At 50.5% G+C, this 19,221-nt stretch overlaps 8 protein-coding genes and 3 non-coding genes across 11 annotated transcripts; 6 read left to right on the top strand and 5 right to left on the bottom strand.

Moving 5' to 3' along the window:
• Window positions 1-463: 463 nt before the first annotated feature.
• CC1G_05317 (hypothetical protein) lies at window positions 464-2,154 on the bottom strand (the record flags this gene model as incomplete). The annotated part of the gene is made up of 6 exons (XM_001840379.2): window positions 464-557; window positions 612-1,166; window positions 1,226-1,415; window positions 1,466-1,955; window positions 2,008-2,028; window positions 2,077-2,154. 6 exons carry the CDS (start codon window positions 2,152-2,154, stop codon window positions 464-466), a joined length of 1,428 nt encoding a protein of 475 aa, XP_001840431.2.
• A 113-nt stretch (window positions 2,155-2,267) lies between these two features.
• Window positions 2,268-2,372, top strand: CC1G_20241. Its single transcript has one exon. It is a non-coding gene; the product is annotated as a tRNA-Leu (tRNA).
• Window positions 2,373-2,764: 392 nt separating this feature from the next.
• On the top strand, window positions 2,765-4,283 carry CC1G_05316 (CIAO1; the record flags this gene model as incomplete). Its single annotated transcript, XM_001840378.2, has 6 exons — window positions 2,765-3,113; window positions 3,163-3,251; window positions 3,299-3,736; window positions 3,791-3,966; window positions 4,102-4,218; window positions 4,244-4,283. 6 exons carry the CDS (start codon window positions 2,765-2,767, stop codon window positions 4,281-4,283), a joined length of 1,209 nt encoding a protein of 402 aa, XP_001840430.2.
• Window positions 4,284-4,902: 619 nt separating this feature from the next.
• Window positions 4,903-5,007, bottom strand: CC1G_20240. Its single transcript has one exon. It is a non-coding gene; the product is annotated as a tRNA-Leu (tRNA).
• A 459-nt stretch (window positions 5,008-5,466) lies between these two features.
• On the top strand, window positions 5,467-6,960 carry CC1G_05314 (histidinol-phosphate transaminase; the record flags this gene model as incomplete). The annotated part of the gene is made up of 3 exons (XM_001840376.1): window positions 5,467-5,878; window positions 5,930-6,407; window positions 6,462-6,960. The coding sequence occupies 3 exons, from the start codon at window positions 5,467-5,469 to the stop codon at window positions 6,958-6,960; spliced, it is 1,389 nt and encodes a 462-aa protein (XP_001840428.1).
• Window positions 6,961-7,603: 643 nt separating this feature from the next.
• On the bottom strand, window positions 7,604-7,683 carry CC1G_20239. The gene has a single exon. It is a non-coding gene; the product is annotated as a tRNA-Leu (tRNA).
• Window positions 7,684-8,475: 792 nt separating this feature from the next.
• Window positions 8,476-10,371, top strand: CC1G_05313 (hypothetical protein; the record flags this gene model as incomplete). Its single annotated transcript, XM_001840375.2, has 6 exons — window positions 8,476-8,566; window positions 8,621-8,707; window positions 8,760-8,915; window positions 8,971-9,294; window positions 9,347-9,910; window positions 9,968-10,371. The coding sequence occupies 6 exons, from the start codon at window positions 8,476-8,478 to the stop codon at window positions 10,198-10,200; spliced, it is 1,455 nt and encodes a 484-aa protein (XP_001840427.1). The 3' UTR covers window positions 10,201-10,371.
• Window positions 10,372-10,473: 102 nt separating this feature from the next.
• CC1G_15701 (hypothetical protein) lies at window positions 10,474-12,387 on the top strand (the record flags this gene model as incomplete). Its single annotated transcript, XM_002910226.1, has 3 exons — window positions 10,474-11,063; window positions 11,122-11,342; window positions 11,402-12,387. 3 exons carry the CDS (start codon window positions 10,474-10,476, stop codon window positions 12,385-12,387), a joined length of 1,797 nt encoding a protein of 598 aa, XP_002910272.1.
• A 307-nt stretch (window positions 12,388-12,694) lies between these two features.
• On the top strand, window positions 12,695-13,832 carry CC1G_05312 (hypothetical protein; the record flags this gene model as incomplete). Its single annotated transcript, XM_001840374.2, has 4 exons — window positions 12,695-12,758; window positions 12,831-12,959; window positions 13,013-13,341; window positions 13,398-13,832. 4 exons carry the CDS (start codon window positions 12,695-12,697, stop codon window positions 13,830-13,832), a joined length of 957 nt encoding a protein of 318 aa, XP_001840426.2.
• A 530-nt stretch (window positions 13,833-14,362) lies between these two features.
• On the bottom strand, window positions 14,363-15,593 carry CC1G_05311 (66S preribosome component MAK16; the record flags this gene model as incomplete). The annotated part of the gene is made up of 6 exons (XM_001840373.2): window positions 14,363-14,433; window positions 14,485-14,599; window positions 14,657-15,041; window positions 15,103-15,215; window positions 15,268-15,481; window positions 15,532-15,593. 6 exons carry the CDS (start codon window positions 15,591-15,593, stop codon window positions 14,363-14,365), a joined length of 960 nt encoding a protein of 319 aa, XP_001840425.2.
• A 277-nt stretch (window positions 15,594-15,870) lies between these two features.
• Window positions 15,871-18,415, bottom strand: CC1G_15700 (hypothetical protein; the record flags this gene model as incomplete). Its single annotated transcript, XM_002910225.1, has 15 exons — window positions 15,871-16,022; window positions 16,089-16,150; window positions 16,217-16,744; window positions 16,798-16,864; window positions 16,917-17,170; window positions 17,228-17,361; window positions 17,427-17,471; window positions 17,522-17,550; window positions 17,606-17,674; window positions 17,738-17,781; window positions 17,852-17,889; window positions 17,944-18,003; window positions 18,057-18,091; window positions 18,151-18,213; window positions 18,265-18,415. The coding sequence occupies 15 exons, from the start codon at window positions 18,413-18,415 to the stop codon at window positions 15,871-15,873; spliced, it is 1,731 nt and encodes a 576-aa protein (XP_002910271.1).
• Between the last annotated feature and the right edge of the window lie 806 nt (window positions 18,416-19,221).

The raw sequence follows: 19,221 nt of genomic DNA, 5'->3' as shown, positions 1-19,221 counted from the left end.
AAGTGGGTGTTTCAAGGAGTCTTTTAAAGTCCTGACCATCTTTCAATGATGCAAGTTATCATCAAGCAGTCCGATGTGGTTGTCAGCACTACCGTATTTCAAAGATGGTTCCATATGCAACGGTGCAAAGCATTACCGATCACCAGAAGGGTGGTCGTATTTTGAGCGCCTGAGGGACATGAGGCGCCGAATCGGGCCTCGTGAAATATCTGGATACATGTTTGGTCACCGATATTGATATAACCGAAGCAACTTCGAATGTACCGCTGCAAGAATCAGATAACAGCAAGGGCGCCAGGGGGCAGACCGGGATGGTGAGAACCCCAACATCATAGACGGCGACTCCGACTCCGAAACGGGGTTCTAAGACATCTGAGACGCACTCGAAAGGATGAAAATAGGCCTTGGTGCCGCCATAAGGAACGACTGAGATAAATGAACAATGTGGAATTCCCATAACCGGTCACAGGTCCATCGAAATATCAGCCCCTGGATCTTGCGCTTCAACGTTCAGATTGGGTGGACATGACCCGCGATCTAATCTCCTCTTGACCAGCCTGTAGATTTGTCAGGGATGGTCATGGGGAAGTCGACAATCATGATGTACGCACTTTTGGAATAGTTCCAGGGGACTATCAGTTGTAGATGAACTGTCCGTGTCCATGTCTCCCTGAACACTTGATATGGGCACCCAGCTACTCAATGGGCTTGTCCCTGGCTCGTAGCTGGCTTCGGCGACATAGAGAAGCATTCCGTCAGATTGAATTAACGCAGGTGCCGGGGACAGTGTGACGGACGAGGCCGACGATGGGGCAAAGGTGAAACTTGAAGCCGGTGAGCTGTTTGGGGGTCCCTCCACATCCATGCTGAAGTTGAATTCATGATCACGGCCTGCGTGTTCATGCAGGGGCTGGATAGATAACGGAGCATCGACAGTTACAGTTCTTGTGGAGAGGGCAGCCGGGATGACCTGGTTTTGGAGCGACAACAGCGATGTGTCCGTGTGATATGGTATGGGCAAAAAATAGGTGGGATGAGGAAATTGGTAACGATTCGACTGGCTTGAGTCCGTTGCGGTTCCGTGTTTCGGCTTTTTGGAAAGGAACTTCACGGTTGGAGGCAATGTCCGTGAGATTTCAGCCAGCCTTGTGTCTCTCCACCAGAACCTGACATGATCATAAGAACAGTTTAGAGTTATGTTGGACAGGACGAAACAGAAACTAACCTAAACGGCGCTTCGCAATCTCCTACATCTTGTCCTTTCCATCGAATCACGTCCAGAACATGAATGATACCGTTATCTCTCCAGTTAGCGTCTAAGATGCAATCCAGAACGGTAAGGGCAGGGAGAGGAGATGGAAAGCGCGGAATGAGCGACTTCCCAAGAAGCCGGGACCGAAGGGTTGTATTCGGGACTGTCGTTCGATATTAGCCACCAATTACATATACAATAAATTGAACTCACCCACACCTCCAAGTCCTGGTGATTGATGTGTTACGACCAGACATCTCTTGCCAACCGGGACAGGCGCCACTGCTACCCATCCCGTCTCCAGATCTTGGGGAAGACCATCTTGACCCGATGCCCACAAATGCTCGTCGGCCGTCATCTCGAGAAGCTCCGCGTACATGCATTGGTCGGCCCATTTCGAGGGTTTGTTGTAATTGTTGTTCCTCTTCTTGTTCCTCCTGCGGCGCTTCTTCTTTTCTGTGGGTGGCCCAACATCAGGTGCTGCTTCGACAGGCGGGACAGGCGATTCCGAAAAGTTTAAAGGGTTGTCTGCGGGGTCTCCGGCTTTGAGCATCGCGACATAGGGTCCTACTGCTGAGGGTGCAGCAACGGTTTTAGTTTCTCCCTCCCCTAGAATCTCATCATCGGAATCGGAATCGTCGTTGATATTAAGGTTTGCGAAGAGATCCAATTGTCGTGAAGAGTCAAATCTCTGAGCTCTCCTCTACTCAAGGAGTCAACATCCTTGTCCGAGTAGAAGAACGCAAGATCCCTACGCGTTTCTGTTCCTCCAGAGCCTTGGACTGATCAGTACCAGTGAATTTCGGTAAATTCTAGCCGCTTACCTTGGCTCTCCGTGCCTCTTGTGAAAGCTTTGTTGGCGGTAACTTGAAGGCAAGTCGCCTGTCGTTTGGGTTCGTCATTTCGCAAACGTTGTGGTGGTCAATGTCCAAGAGGCGCGATGACCGCGACGCTGATCAAGTAGGGCTGCGACGGGGTGGGAAACGTGGGGCAAACTCTGGAGGGGTGAATATCTGGCGAGATGGCCGAGCGGTCTAAGGCGCCAGACTAAGGACCAGCCTGCATTGGCAGGCAAGGTATCTGGTCCGAAAGGGCGTGGGTTCGAATCCCACTCTCGTCAATACTTTTTTTCTCGCTTGGAAATTACATTGCTTTTTCTTGCAGGCGGATAGATAACTAGTGGTTCCCGTCCTACAGCATTCATTGGTTAATTAGCTTTTTGTACCCCTCACGCTTAGCGATCGGAATGTTCGCACTGAGTGCGATAAGATTACAATTCGTGATCGCGGCCTAGGATGACCACATCTCTTTCCGATACCACCACCATGGACGTCGAAACAAGCTGCAAAATCGTCCCTGTCGCAGTGTTAGAAGGTCTTTCGCGTTTATTTCCGATAACCAGGCATTAACCGACCCTTATCTTCACCAGGACACACCGATCGTGCATGGAACCTTGCATGGAATCCAAAGCATTCGCTGTTAGCATCATGCTCGGCAGATAAGACGGTCAGGATGTACTCCTACAGTGCATCCACCTCTGGAGATGTGTCCTCTACGACGTTCAAACCAGCCACTACAATTCATACTGAACACATGAAGACCGTCCGAGCGGTTGCCTGGTCCCCGTCTGGCCAAACGCTCGCTACTGCCTCGTTCGATTCCAATGTAGGGATCTGGGAACAGGAGAGAGACGATGACGAGGATGATGACGAAGGTGAAGGAAGATTGAACCCGACTGCGGATTGGGAATGTGTTGGGACGCTCGAGGGACACGAGACCGAGTGCAAATCGGTTGCCTACTCGTGCACTGGTACCCTTCTCGCCAGCTGCAGTAGAGATAAATCCGTGTGGGTCTGGGAAGGTGAATACACCTCCTTGGGAATAGATCCGTGATTGACATGCGCTTTCAGTCCAGCCAGATGCAGAATTTGAATGTATGGGCGTGCTCCTGGAACACAGTCAGGACGTGAAATGCGTTGCATGGCACCCCCAGGAAGAGGTGAGTACATCTGTTTCTCGCAAGCTCCCTATCTAATCATGGGTTAGATCCTAGCCTCGGCCTCATATGACGATACGATCAAGCTGTACATAGACGACCCATCCGATGATTGGTACTGCTTTACCACCCTCCAAGGCCACACCTCCACCGTCTGGTCGCTCGCGTGGAGCCCAGACGGCCGATACCTGGCCTCAGCTTCCGATGACCAGACGGTTCGGATCTGGGCGTACGTCGATACCAACTCCACGGGGGACGGCGCAGACGCCAAACGAGTCCTCAAAGTCAAACCGCCCTCCGTTCAAGCCAGCAGCTCAGGCCAGGGACGATGGATTCAAGTCGCAGAAATAGAAGCCGGAGAGAGGAGTGTTTATTCCGTTACCTGGACGTCGAAACCTGGATCTCAGAAGGACGCAGACGGCAATGTCAATCTCGGTCTTCTTGCTGCTGCAGGAAGTGACGGAGTTATACGCGTTTGGGGCATAACGGTTGGTCGTTACTTCGATCTCTGCTTTCTCCCTGACTCACGGATTTCGATGTAGGAACCTGCCAAGGTCGCTGTTGGCGTGGAACACAAACTAGTTGCTTCCTATGCGGATGCACATGGAGTTCATGATATTAACGCCATATCGTGGTGTCCGCGCAAAGGGTATGAGACGCTACTCGCGACAGCTGGAGATGACCAGTGTATTCGCGTCTGGGACGTCGTGCTGGGCTCGTGAGTAGCCGTATTCTAGACCGATAGCAAATCTTGCAATGGAACAAGACATGCCTCGCTTCGCTCCGGCTCCAGGTCGCAAGCATGAAGTTTGTATGCGTGTGAGGATTGGCTCGGGAGTACGGCAATGTACAGATCTTCGCAACAGTATCAGGTGTGGTTAAATCGGGAATACGATTGCAAGAGGCTCGCTCCAACGGACTGCTTTGTGAGGTTTGAAAGGAGATTTGAAAATGTGGATCTGAAAATGGCGTGAGTCGACGAGTTGAGCATGTAGTATGAAAGGCCGAATGGTGCAAGCATCAAGGTCTACATGAGAAAGGTAATTTAATTATCAGACAGGAATAGCAAAAGGAACTGGGTTTTCATTGTCCAGAATAAGTCCTTCGGTAGAAGGAAGTAGGCGGGTATCTGCAGATGCTCCTTCGAGGAGCCAGGTCTACTGTATTTATAGGAAACCAGCCTATTGTTTGAAATGCGGTATCCTGGTGATGTTCGATAGGACCGTCGATTAAAGGCAGTCCATCGTTACGCCTTGATAAGACCAACTCGTCGAAGGAAGACCAGCAAAATCATGGTGAGAAAATGGAGTGTATTGTTCGTGATAACAATAAGAAAAATCTGTATATATAAGAGACAGGAATGGCAAGGGAACCTTGCCAGGGTGGTACCCTCGCCATGAGATAGACGAACAAACACGTACAAACGAAATTGGAGGGTAAGTTTAATAAGTAATAAGTTTAATAAGTAATAAGTTTAATAAGTAATAAGTTTAATAAGTAAAGGGATGAATGGTTCACCAATACTTGAGAGTTGCTAAATAAGATGACTGAACGAATTTCCTCAAAAAAATTAAACTTCGTACTGTAAGTTCCCTTCCGTTAGCTGGGACCCTACAATCTTTGGTCTGGCAAAATGTGAGGTTGCAAAAAGTATTGACGAGAGTGGGATTCGAACCCACGCCCTTTCGGACCAGATACCTTGCCTGCCAATGCAGGCTGATCCTTAGTCTGGCGCCTTAGACCGCTCGGCCATCTCGCCTCTGAGTTGGCTGTTCTTCCTGGCTTGACTGTGGTAACACCCTTGGAATTGGATTGCCCGTCACCCATGGAGAGGAAACCAGAGCGTGAACTTGATCCTAGCCTGCTATTCTATCTCATAGAACATAGATCGCTCATGCTCATTGCCTAGCCCGGTGCTACCCTCAAGGAGCTTCGGCCGTGATGCGCACTGGCACGAGCTGTATGTAGCCTTGTCTAATCTTATCGGCCGCAAACCTGATGCACTCGGCGCCAATCTGATCGTGACTCGTTCCAATTTTGCGGCGTTAAAAGCCATTGCCTCCTGCGTTCCTTCCCCATCCTCTCATCACTTGAGTCTCCCTTCAAAGGAACCTTATCTGACTAGGTATTTTCACTACACTATCTAATTCTTAAAGTCCATTCTGATGAACTGAGTTTAGTCAATTCTCCCCAAACCCGATCGCCAGTCTAAGTCACAATGCCGATCCACGGTCTCCCACCAAACCAACCACGCGCATACCCCAATCACTTCTCCCTAGAATCCGCTATCCGACCCAACATCCTTGCCTTGCACCCCTATAGATGTGCAAGAGACGACTACTCCGAGGGTATCCTCCTTGATGCAAACGAGAACGCTCTCGGCCATGCTATCATCCCTTCAGAAACGAGTTTAGATTCGGGAAAGAACACGAATGGGGAGTTGGCAGAAGCATTGAATAAGACCCTGACCCTACCCTTGCACCGATACCCCTCCCCGACTCACGTCCCTATCAAGCAAAGAATCGCGGAACTGAGATTCTTGCCCTCGACTGATTATGTCTTCTTGGGTGTTGGATCGGACGAGGTCCTGGACCTTTTGATTCGAGTGTTCGTTAAGCCGGGTGTTGAAGGTACGCTGCCCACCCTATTAAGTGGGTGACACGTTGGCTGACGATCTGTAGGCGAGAAATTGGACAAGATCTTGACTACCCCGCCTACCTATGGCATGTACGGCGTATGTGCGCAAGTAAACGACGTTGCTTCTGTCAAGGTACCTCTCCGCGTTACACCGCCAGCTTCTGGAGAGGCATTCGGAGAAGGTGGAAAGACTGGACGATTCAGCCTCGACGTCCCTGCAATTAAAGCCGCTATCCTCCACGAACAAAGCGTCCTCGGAAACACCATCAAACTGCTTTTCCTGTGCTCTCCCGGAAACCCGACAGGAACCTTGCTGGATTTAGACTCGATCAAAGAGTTATTGGAATGGGAAGAGTTCAAGGGTGTCGCCATCATCGACGAAGCTTATATCGATTTCGTCGGCGACGAGAACGAGGATGAGAAGGAACAATGGAAGAAGAGTGGAGCAAGCCTTGTGGAGAAATATTCGAACGTGGTAGTCACTCAGACTTTGAGCAAGAGCTTCGGGTTGGCCGGCATCCGGTGAGTTATTCGCGTATCCAGAGCTCCCTGTGGCTGATTTCAAGTTCCTCGCAGACTCGGAATCGCACTCGCCCAACCTCCCATCGTCCAGGTCCTATCCAACACCAAGGCACCTTACAACGTCTCCCTCCCAACAGCTCACCTCGCCGAACAGGCCCTCTCACCCGCTTCGCTCGATCTCTGGCGCAAGAACGTCCAGATACTCAAACGAAACAGGACAACACTCATCAAAGGTCTCGAAGACCTCGCAAAATCAGCCACGCTCAAGAATGGCGAGGGACCATTGGGCGTTGGCGAGATCATCGGTTCAAACGACGCCAATTTCATCTTGGTCAGGATTTTGGAGAGGCCGACTACGTCTGGGGCACCCTTGAAGCCTTCGAGCGAGAGGGCGAATAAGGTTTACAAGGCGTTGGCGGAGGAGATGGGAGTCGTGGTGAGGTATAGAGGGAACGAGCTGGGTTGTGATGGTGGTCTGAGGATCACTGTCGGAACTGAGGAAGAGAATAGGGAAGTGTTGAGGAGATTGGAAGAGGCTCTGCAAAGGCTGTAGTGGAGGATATATTGGATGCACGCTGTCTTATGAGAATATAGGTATTTATATGATATGTGGCGAAACCTAGAACGATTATCTTCTCCAAGGAATCGAGTCTTGTACACGAGACTAGGCGAAACCAACATAATACGAAAGCAATTAGTCAAACTGACGGCTGGTATTTTAGTACTTACTATTCTTTCTTCATTCCTCCGACTCGGCGAACTAGCAGTTGAAGGTGCCCGCCAGAGCAACCTTCCCTGACTGAGCAGCTTCTCAATCACCATCTCGCTCTGAATTGGACCCATAGGCGTGCGCCACCGTGACCTCCGCACGGAAAGGTACAAACTGCTGCAGGCTTGCATCTCTCTGCCTCCCGGAAATGCAATGAACAGGGTCGACTGTTGAGCAATGAATGAATGAATGAATGAAAGTCATATTATAGTCCTATCGGGCGGTGTGCCCTAGGCGGACTTTACTTGTAGTACTACTCTAATTATCTCGTTTAACGGTGTTGTGTTCTATCGACCACTCGCGTACCCTCCCACCTTCGCCCAGGCGAAGGTGGTTAAGCACTGTTGAGCAATAGTCTGCGACAGATGCCAAAAGACTTGAAATGCAACGACTGATCATGAGGGAGAATTAAATCGAGCAAAAAGTTTGACGAGAGTGGGATTCGAACCCACGCCCTTTCGGACCAGATCCTGATTCTGGCGCCTTAGACCGCTCGGCCATCTCGCCTTGACCTTCGAATTTCCCCAATATTGTCTGGAGCATGTGCAAGGTAAATCTTAGTAAATCCCAATATCCGATGTCCCGCCAATGCGCTTACAGTTGATTTAGGCCGGCCTTGAAATTCCAGTATACCTCAATTCGTTTCCCTTACGGTAACCAGACTCCACCCCGACCCTCACTAGTAGCCCTACAGCACTTACAAGGAGGCTCACCGTCATTCCGTTAAAAGTAAGCTAGCTCGTCTACTCCTTTCACCTTACTCGCGCTGTCGAGCTTCATGTATTATATATAGATAGCGCCTGGTGCCCCTCTCAACGCTAGCAAAGTCAGCCTCCTTGTATATCCCTCACGGCTATTACCCTTTCTGTATCGTATATATGGACTCCTCCGCCCATGTCCTGAGTCTGATTCGTAATCCAGGCTTGAACATGATTGGATGTCTTTTGCATCATAAAATCAGAGCCTCGAACCTAAGTTTCTGACATAGGCGTTACATGTGGATCCACAACGAGTGTTGTGGAGTATAGATATATAACCCCCTCATCTGCGTTCATTACAGTATGCCTCTCCAGCGCGGCTCCGGCCACAGGGGCAAGGAGTCCAAATGCGGAAACGCGTCTCCCGAAGGGGAAAAGCTCCGAGGTCCGCTATCCATTTAAAGCCTCCTTTCATTGTCTTTCGACCACCGCCTTATTCTACTATATCCCTCGCTACCAGGACAACTAGAAGACCCAAGTCGGCCTATATAGACCTTTAACGACGCAGCTTAGAGCGTCTTCTCTTCTTTCTACCACCACCATGCGCTCTCAGTCCCTGCAACTCGCTACACTGAGCGGGCTTGTCGCGCTGTCCGGATGGTTGCCAACGGCGCAAGCCTGGGGGGCTGCAGGTACGTGAACAACTGCTCCGAATCTCATAGACAATGCCTCTAACTACGCACCAGGTCATGAAATCGTCGCCACGATAGCGCAAATTCACTTGCACCCTTCAGTGTTGCCTACGATCTGCGCGTTGCTCGATATCGACGTCGGTACGCCACTCGTAATGTTCGGGTGGCTCTTGGACTCACCGGACTAATCTAGACGCCTCGGACGATACCTCGTCTCTCCGCGCCAAATGTCACCTATCCAGTATCGCAACCTGGGCAGACAAGGAGAAGATGAAGATCCGTTGGAGCGCTGCAATGCACTACGTTGGTGCTGTCGACGACTTTCCGCGAGAGCGCTGCGAGTTTCCAGGTACATTCACCCTGCCACGTCTCAAGTGCATTCCTTTTCTGACAGCCTGACTTAGGACCAAAGGGATGGGCCGGAACTCGCTCAATCAATGTTCTCGACGCGACCAAGAACGTAACGCGTATCCTCGCCGAGTGGGGTGGTGTCGACGAGAACGAGTTCAGTTTAGTCTCACCAGTGACCTCTTATGTCCCTCCTTATGGCTCGCGTAGCCAAGTGCCTGGAAAGCGGGTGAAGCAGCTGCCTGTCCCCGGTCCCTTGCAGGAGGAAGCGTTCAAGTTCCTTGTTCACTTCGTTGGCGACATGCACCAGCCTCTCCATTTGACTGGTCGGGCTCGCGGAGGAAATGGAATCAAGATTCACTTCGGCACCCGAACAACCAGTGAGTCTCGGTCGTATATCCCAACGATATCTCTCTTAACCCTCTACCTTAGACCTCCACTCGGCCTGGGACACAATGATCCCCACGAAGCTCATTCGCACTGTCCCCCGAAACTATACTCGCCCTCTTCCCGACCTTTCGTTACTTTCCGAGCCATCGCTTTCCTCACCCTACTTCTCCCTTCGAGGGCCAGTCGACCTCGCCCAGCTTATCTTGGAGGAGGATGATTACCCGGGGTACATCCCACCATCCTCCGCTCAGATCGAATCGGCTTTGAGGGGCACAATTTACGACGCGCTCATTCGTCGCATCATGTGGGAGGGTGTCCGAGGAAAGTGGGGTGTGCCTTCTACCCACCAAGGAGAAGATGGCGAGGAGCGATATTCCGAAATCGACACTTGGGGACTTTGTCCGCTCAACAATACTGTCCCTGCCTTCCAGAGCTCCATAATTGCCTTGGATGACAGTCAAGCTGCGTTCGGCCTCAAGGAGCCTACCCCTATTGACCCAGATGGTCCTCTCATCTGCCCCTATGCATGGACCGCTCCTATCCACACACTCAACTGTGACTACATCTGGCCTGCAGATATTGAATTGACTGAATCATTCGATTCTGGTACGTTCAATCCTCCACAGCCTCATGGACCACACTCACATCACGTACCTTCCATAGACGATGAGCATGATCACGACCACGACGATCTTCTCCTGTCTGAAGAATTCACCGAGTACTCTCGACCACCCCACCGCGGCAATCCATCTCCTCGACCTTCACTTCCTGACTTGGATGTCCCAAGTTATATGGGCCCCCTCGAACGAGAGATGATCGTAGAGAAGCTGATGGCCCAAGGTGGGTTGCGCCTCGCCGGTATCCTTAACTGGCTTTTCGCGGACTGGGAGGAGTAAACGACCTTCATAAGCGAGATACCATTACCTACGGTTTAAACTGAACTATTGTAACAGTATAATTCGTGGGTTCTTTTATCGGTGATCAGACTGCTGACACCTTGTACTAGTATGTAGATACCTAGAGAACAACCCATTATCCTAATCGTCCTTTGAAATACAGTATCTTGAACATAGTTTTCATGAAGTTGACTTCAATACTATAGCTCCCGTCGTTAGTGCAAACACCCCCAAATCAGGGAGAAAGCGCGTCCGTTTTGTTTTCTGCTTCTTATGCCTTCGCTGTCATCACTGCCCGCAGAACTAATCTCGCTCGTCATATTCTATGTCTCAAAGTTTGGCAAAGGACCTTGGGAAAGGAACCCGCTCCGGGACCTGAAAGCATGCTCGCTGGCCTGGAGGCATTTTCTACCACACACCCGCCCTTACATCTTCCACACAATCGACATTCCCCTCCCCTTTCTTCCCAGCATTCGGTCTCGTCACCGAAAACAAGCATATCACAAGCTTCGTGAAATCTTCGAGCGGACGCCTGCTCTGGCATCCTATACACGTAAACTCGTGGTCAATTGGAGTACGACTCTGGATAGCTACGAAAGCACCATAGTGTACCCCCTCGCTGGCGTCATATTGTTTTTCGATTCTGTGCAGGATGTTAGCCTGGTCGCGAAGGATGTTGGTGTCTGGAAGGAGATTCCTGGGTTCCTTCGACGAACCCTCTGGAGCCAGATCCTCCAGTCGCGACGGGTTCACCTCAGTGTACTCGGCTTCCCTTTTGCATCCCTGGCCCGACTGAAGGACTGGAGGGAACTGTCACTAGATGTGGGAATCACTTACGATCCTGAGACATATAGACAATTCGAGTGAGTTCCAGTCAGTTGGACCCAACCTTGGTACTGACCTCCGGTACCCGACTAACAGCGATTTCATTCGAAGTGATTTCGAAGAGCCACATCATCTACATATCCTCCGCCTTAGAAGATACTATCAACCGGCACTCGATATGTTCTTCGCCTCGCCTTTTGCCATCAGCTTTGCCCATCTCTCCGATCTAGACATCCAAATTCATACTGAAGATCAATACATTATTTGTGCACGCCTTCTCGCCGCTTCTCAAAGGCTAGAAACATTGACGATTGATGGTATCTCCGTCTCCTTACTTGAAACGATGACCAAGCTCTGACTCAACTTGGGCTGGTAGTGGATTGCGTTGCCGAAGACGATAATTTCGAGTTTCTGCCCCTTCCTCTGGCCTACATCAACCAGTCCTCGTACCCTCACATCAAGCATCTCTCTTTAATAACGTACCACTACGTCGACATCTCCGACCCTGCCACATTCGTCCGACAGTATGTTGGGCTATGCGACAGCAAGTCCACACTTCTATATGGTTGGCCAAGGCCTGCTCAGGTCGGCTGGGAGGCTTTGCTACCACAGGGTACCATTCCGGATTCTGGGCCAAGTGGCCCGCAGGACGCTGTCCAAGCGATTTCGGCATCGCAGAATGACTGGGACCATGTTTTAAGCCTAGCACACGATCCGCCACTTCTACTCTTGTTCACTTCCCTTACGACCCTCGACCTCACGATGAACCTGCACGGTTCTCTCCACGAACTGCGACTATCTTCCAATTGGAGCATACTAGACAAGCTCCTGGGTGGCTTCGAATGCAGCTTATCCGAGCCCTCGACCTCCCCCGTTTCCAGTCACAAACATCCCCCTTGTCTCTGTTCGCACACCTACACCTTCCCCCACCTCCTCTCCGTCTCGCTCCACGTCATCCTCCGGCCTCTTCGACTCGAAGATTTCGCAGTGGACTCGACGCTGGAGGCAGACGAGATCATCGACCAAACTAGAGCCTTCAGGACGTTGCTAGAGGACCACTTGAAAGACAAGAGCTCTGATGGCTGTGAGTGCGGGGCCTCCACGGCTCTCGCCGAAAAAAGAAAGAAGAGAAAGAAAATGAAGGTAAAGACATTGGATTCATATTGGGATCGCCATTCTGGGGAAGAGGCCGCCACTCTCGGCCGACAGGATGCTGGTGTCGAAGTCGAGTCCCACTTACCAGCGGTACTCTTTCCCCTTCTTCGTTCTCGTGTCTTCCATGAACGGGAAAGGGGATTCGCGTTCAAGACGGAGGTCGAATTGAAGGAACGCCTATATTTAAGGGAGCAACTTGGGATCTAGCCGTTGTGGGATGGCAAAGTCGACCAAATGGTCAGGTAAGATACATAATGAATTCAGAGGTAGTTTATGTGGCTTACCTCCCAAGATGGATAACAGATCATATATAGGCGGTGAACTTAAAGTAATGTTCTATTGATGGTGCTACTTCTCCTACTAAGTATAATGCTGCGACCTCTCTGTCCTGGGACCACCAATCAATCGTTGACAACGGAAGTTGCTCGGTGCGCAAGCGGTGCCTTCTTGATGGCTTTACAGCCTGACGAACTGATGCCTGTCCCCATCCCACCTTGGGAAGGCCCTCCACACAATGAGGCCAAAGAAGAAGAAACCAGATAAGCCCCCTGACCCGCCTATCCATGAACAGGATAACAGTACGTCCACGGGCCTGCCAATGGTGCGGATCCGTTGATTCTGAAGCGCTGCTGTGGGCTCCTTTTCTGTAGATATCGCTCATGTAGAACCTGCGCTGAGCCTTTTCGACATCGTTTACTCGACCGATACCGAACCGGACCATACACATAATGACATACCCCGCAATCCGTTTATACCCATGTCGAATTCGACTCGTCGTAGTACGTTTTACACTCGCAGCAAAAGCCTAGAACTGACCAGGACACTCTTCTAGAATCCTTCAGGTCCAACAACCCATTCTACCGCACTATACCTCACCCTTCTGCTTCCCTCGAGTTCGGCCCCCGCCCGCACCAAATCAACAGTTCCGGGGGGTCTGAAGCTGGAAGGTCGGACGTTAACTATGATCACTCGTCCACGACGACCAACAGCCACAACTCAAGTACTACAGTCACGACCGGCAGCCACAACGTCACGAATTATATCACGAACCATTATCATTATTATAATTACTTTACCCCTGGGCAAGCGCCTACCAAACTCCCGGACCTCCAACCTCAATCAAAAATGCCACGGGCTGGCTTGAGTAGCAGAGATCTTCGCGTACGTTTTGTGCTCCCTCCATCACCATCCATGAAGTTGACACGAAGTGAACCTAGTTTTTCTTCGCTGGCACTGGCGCTGGCGCCCTTATTGTTATTTCTTGTTTATTTGGAGACCCTGGTAGCGCGCAATTGAGCTTCTGGGCTGGCATGGGCGATGAGATGCCCTTTCTGATCATTCTGCCCCTCAAGGGTGTCAGACCAGATGTTCGAGAACCGAGCCGCCAAACAAAGGGTCGTCCAAGTAAATTCCCCGCTTCGTTGTACCATCTTGATGTGCACAGAGTACCCTTCAACTCTGCGCGGGCCTCGCTGGGTGGTTGCAGTGGTCAACCTGAAAGGGTGCGACCGCTCGCCGTGTCCGGCTCGGCGTTGATCTACTTCTATCACACCGTCAAGTTCAAGCATAACATCGAAAGCAGCCGACCGACCAGAAAGCAGCCGACCAGTGTTCGGCTGTGGTCGGTCGGCTGCTTTCGATGTTATGCTTGAACTCGACGGTTTGATAGACGTGTGTATCTCTAGCACTGTAGAAGTACTTCAAGCCAATACCTTTGAAATTCAATTTCAGCGCATAGGAGACCTGTTAACTGAATTGGGATGATAGATTGTACATCGCGTTCTCAAATCTTGGATGTTGCTTAGGCAAGGACTTGAATATCCAGTACACCACTAATAACTCGTAGAACATGAGTGAAGACACATTTGGGCTACTGTCCCCACTATATCGTGTCATGCCGTCAAGTTGAGGAACGGAAATTCAGTGCAACACGAACGAATCACGTACCTGCAGCTTCCCGGGCCACACTGTGCTGGTTGAGGGTGCCAGAAGGACAAGAACCAGCAATTGGTATTTTGCGAGACATAGCTTCAGGGAGGTCCATATCTTAACTTAACGTTAGTCGAGGTGGTGGTAGGAATCAAACCCTTGGACGGTGCGACACGGCGATTTGGCATCAAAAATAAGTAATGCACAAAGCAGATGAGTATTCCTCGCAGTACAGCGTAGGCCCAATAAGAAACTACCAGGCATGAACAGCAGACCGGTTGGCGACCCTCTCTTCTTCGTATTCGACCTCGACCCGCGGCCCCTCTGTGAACGGCAATGAGAGGCGGATTGAAAAGAAAAACGCATGCAACTTACTCCTTGCTTTCTTGTCTGGCCTCTTTTTGGGAGCAGCAGGCCGGGCCTTCCGCTTTCCGAGCTTCTTTTTGGACACTTCCTCATCATCACTCTCTGAGTCCTCCTCTGATTCCGACTAGACAAACGCCGTCAAGACCGTGCCATCAGAAACTGAAAACGAGACGCAACTCACCTCATCTTCCTCGTCGTCCTCATCGTCGTCATCACCGTCTTCGATGTCCTCTTCGTCGCTCTCACTAAAGTCGCTGACGAACTCCCGGTCTCCCCAATCACCCTCTTCCTCGAGCTCATCCTCGTCCTCTTCGTCCGTCTCATCGGCCTCCAGCTCCAGGTCATCCTCATTCTCTTGCCCGGGCTCTGCATTCTTCTCCCGGTCGAGGATAGCTTGCCATACAGATTCATTGACGTTCAGCGGGGCGTCGCCGTAAGACTTCGATTTCAGCCGTTCAATGAGTTCCTTTTCAATGGAACGCTCTAGTTGTGCGGCGGATAGTGCTTTTCGTTCCCGAGTGGCTTCACGTCGGTCCAGTTTCTTTTTAATGCCAATAAGTTTAGGTCTAGGCAAAAGCAGAAAAATCATCAGAAATTGTGACCACCCAGAAAAGGGTAAAAACCTACTGTTGCCGTAGTTTTAACCGACGCATTTTGATGAGATACTGGGTAATCTTCGTGATACGCTGCTTACACTTGTGTATCGTGAAATTGGGCCAGTGTATGAGTTCGTTATCGACCTAATGGGACTCAGATTAGTCCAATAATCCCATCAGACGGCTAACCACACACCTGTTCCAAGGCTTTTGCATAGTTGTTCGACAACTTTATCTTCTCCCACATGTGTGCCGGCGAGTGTGCTCGTTCAATGGTTTTGACGTAGAGATATAGCACGCCTTCATGTTCCCGTACAGTTGCGTATCTTGAGTTTGCCAAAGGGCACGACTGTCGATTGCACAGGCCCGTAACATTGTATTCGTTCCGGCAGAAATTTTGGGTTGTCGTTCTGACCTCCCAATCAGTATCAGAGTGGATCTAATGCTCCGGAGGGCTTACTTGACTTTATACGAGCAGAATTGGTGGTTAATTACCGACCAAATAACGTCGTCGCTCTGCATTTTGGTCCTCGAAATGTCTGAGTCGTCGTGGTGGGTGGCAGAATTCCTTTCCTTGGCGAACCACCAAATCCGGACAGATCACATGACCGTTCCCACCCCGTTGGGCGCTCAATTCTTATCTACGGCGCTAAGTCCTCGAAGAAGGGTCGCTTCAAATAAGGGGAACGGAAACTCTTGATGGTATTCTGAATACTATACACAGTCACAGCTCATATACATATTCTGGGGCTAGTACCTATATTACTGGTATTGGGATGGAAAACCAGCTCGTGCAGAATTATTCGACTGGACTAACGATCAGGGGGAGCTGAGGGCTCTTGCCGTCGGTAGTGACGTAGGGCTTAGCAATACCAGGCATCCTCCAGGTAATCTCCTTGTCTTTCGGCAAGGAGAACTCAAAGTGCTCGAGCAATTCACAGAGCACAACCTCTGACGAACAAAGAACGTGGTTAACATATCAAGAGGAAATATAAACGGAGACAGGTAGAAACGTACTCATCTCGAGTTGAGAAAACTTGAAGCCTATACAGGCCCGACCGCCGCCGAGGAACGTCATCCTACGATAGCAGGTAAGCAGGTATTCAAACCAGACTCGTTGAAATTTGAAATGCGAAGCTGCTCACAGATGTGAATAAATGCCTGGGATTTTTGCCTGTGTGAGGGACTCGGGCAGAGGCGAGAGCCACCTATCCGGCTTCCACTCGAAAACATCGGGACCCCACAGCTCTGGACTCCTGTTGCACGAAAAGATTGACAGGTAAATGCGAGTGTCTTTCGGAACGAGCACTTCGGTCATCTCAGAACCGTCGAGTCCTCGAACAGGCTTGGAAAGGGGAAGGACGCTATCCGCTCTACACTCCCGCATCAGCGTGGAGACGGGAGGATAGCTGTGAATGTAGCACATTAGTTTCTTGCCATCATCCGGGACGTGGGACGGGTCATCATCGACATACAGGCGGAGTGTCTCCCGACATACGGCATCGAGATAGGGCAGGCTTGCTAGCTCATCATAGTCAAGGTAACGGTTGTTCTTGCGAGCTTCCCGTATCTCCTCTCTCAATTTGCTCTGGACGTCCCTGTGCTTGCAGAGTAGCCAGAGAATCCGCAGAAGGGCCCCAGATGTGGTATCGGCAGCAGCAAACGTAAATGTCCTGATACTCGTCAGCGAACAGTGTAAGACAGACCTTATTTACACACAACTCACGAAATCTGACCAAGAACCTCTTCGTCAGGAAGCCTGTCTTCCTCTGACGCATTCATATTGGCTGCCACTGTGTATCCCTTTCGTAAGTCGGGTGATCGTGCAAGACATGTGGCACTCACTAAGTACGCTGATGATATCTTTCCCTCTCCCAACCTCTTTGGCCATCGCTTCTTCGCCTTGTAACAGTGCCTTCTTCTTAGTTTCGAATATCTCCACGGATGTGTTGTGAAGTACATCGGTCATATTTCGCAAATCATGGAGGTCCTTCCACGGCAACCAATCGACGAGGCGCCTCTGGAACTTCGGGGTACCAATCCAATACACCAATGGATAGATGTAAATCCTCCAAAATAGCAGTCTCTGTATGGTAGCACTAAACCCAGAGGAATTAGGGCTAAGACGACACAGCAGATAATCTCCGGTCACTCACCCGAAGGATTTCAGGGCCACATGGAAGGGGTGTGTCGTGTGCTCATCTTCGGTCAGCGTATCGAACGTCCATCCGAGGCCACTTTGTCCGATCAGCTCGAGCGCCGTTCGGGTAATCCAATGGTGCATTTCAATCTGGCAGCGGTGAACTCGACGTCAATGACTCTCCCTTATTTTCGAACCATGCTGGCCTAACTCACCTCAACTGGCCCATTGGCCACCTTGCGCTGGAATGTCGCTCGAACCTGACGTATCGTTAACATTATCAGACTTCCCCACCGACCCTTGCGCGTACCTTTGAAGCCACTTCCCAGAAGATAGGGACTACCAACAGCCCATCAGTCTGTGCTTTTATTATACGCCAGTGGTAAATGCTCACCCATTCCCCGCATATGAGCAATCGAGAACACAGGGTTAAGCATTTTCCTTTGTCTTCGGTGGTGATCACCTGAGAGAAAATCTCAGTACCGGACGATCATTAACTGAAGTACACCGCCTCGATGCTACTGACCCAAAGTTGACAGGAGACCGGGACCGAAGACGGTGAGATTGCCTCTGCCCGCCGAGAAGAGAAAGAGGTTGTGTTAGCGATCATATAGAGATAATGTCACGCACCCATACTTACTGTATAAAATTTAGGGCCTCTTCATAAACGTGTTGCTCCTAATATAGAATGGGTCGCTCCGCCAAAAAATCTCGATTCGAGGATGGGCGAACCTTCACAACGATGTGATGCAGTGCTTTCGGGTCATAGACATATAGTTGCGACCTCTGAGTCTATAGTTCGTTCAGCATCGAAGAGATTGAGCATGGTAAAGGAGCACACTAACACCCAACGGACCCGTCAGTCGCACAACACCTCCATCTGGAAATGAGCGGGTTTGAGCAAGCCGACTCGGAAAGGTGTGTGGTGATTCAACATACAGGTCTGGGCAATGTCTCTATGGAAGTCCCAGGCGTCTGGTCGAAACAAATCCTTGAAATTACCTGCAATTAATGCACATGAGTTGAGGGCGCTTGACACTCTTATTAGCTCACCTATCCAGAAGGATTTGCTTGGAGGTCCGGGGATATTCTCAATGCTCGTTCCAGGGCATCGGTAGTAGGCCAACTTTCGTTGGAACCATCGAGTGAGGACACGAGCGACAGCGAGAGCCGCGACAGCTTCGATGATGAGAAGAAGAGCCATCGAAGACAGGGAAGTTAGGGGCGAAGCAATGGTACGAGGGTCTCTAATTCGTACTGCTCCACCATGTGCCTTTTAGGCACTTGGAAAGAATAAGAAGACCCAACTCTCCCGCGATGAACTTCGCATTATTGACTGGATGACAAGTGAGCCTGTACGTTGGCGCCGGCTTGATAGCTGATGGTGACAGGCCATATAACGTTCTGGTGGACCCTGAGCGCTGAGTTTGCGCCGTATCGGAAGTTAAGAATAGTGCTGTGGGAAGACCAGCTGCAGCCATATCAAAGTTCAGTGGATAGAGCTACTTCCGTAATTGCCTGAGTTGGCTTCGTGGAGGAAAGTATAATCCCTTCTACTCGAAACACATGATGGACATTTACCGGACAGTGCTGGGCCCATTTCCTATACATGTGTAGTATCGTGTCGTTTTCTGGACTTCGTCGAGAGCAATCTCCTTATCTCGAGCAGGATAGAAATTACAAGTAATTGGCCCAATAATCTTCCAGCTAACACCACATACATATTTCACTATTGAATCCGAGCATGCGAAGACCTGCGCGAAGACGCAGTCTTGACTGGAATCCGCGCAGCACCTCAACCGTGGACAGGCTTGCTTCGGATAACAGCTGTATCTCCACAGACGGATGGGCTGTAGCCGCCTGACTAAAAGATGTGTATACAACTCGGGTCCGAATTGGTTAGGATTAGAAGTCTCCCACTTATAGTCCCATGACAAGAGTGAGATTGGCAAGTCGCGGTAGCTCACGAGATAGTCAGACGGTCACAGTCATTTCCCCAACAACACCGAT

Source organism: Coprinopsis cinerea (assembly GCF_000182895.1).
Source record: "Coprinopsis cinerea okayama7#130 chromosome 11 map unlocalized cont3.11, whole genome shotgun sequence".
NCBI lineage: Eukaryota > Fungi > Basidiomycota > Agaricomycetes > Agaricales > Psathyrellaceae > Coprinopsis > Coprinopsis cinerea.
The sequence above is the reverse complement of the archived record's forward strand: the minus strand, read 5'-3'. Positions and strand labels throughout refer to the sequence as shown.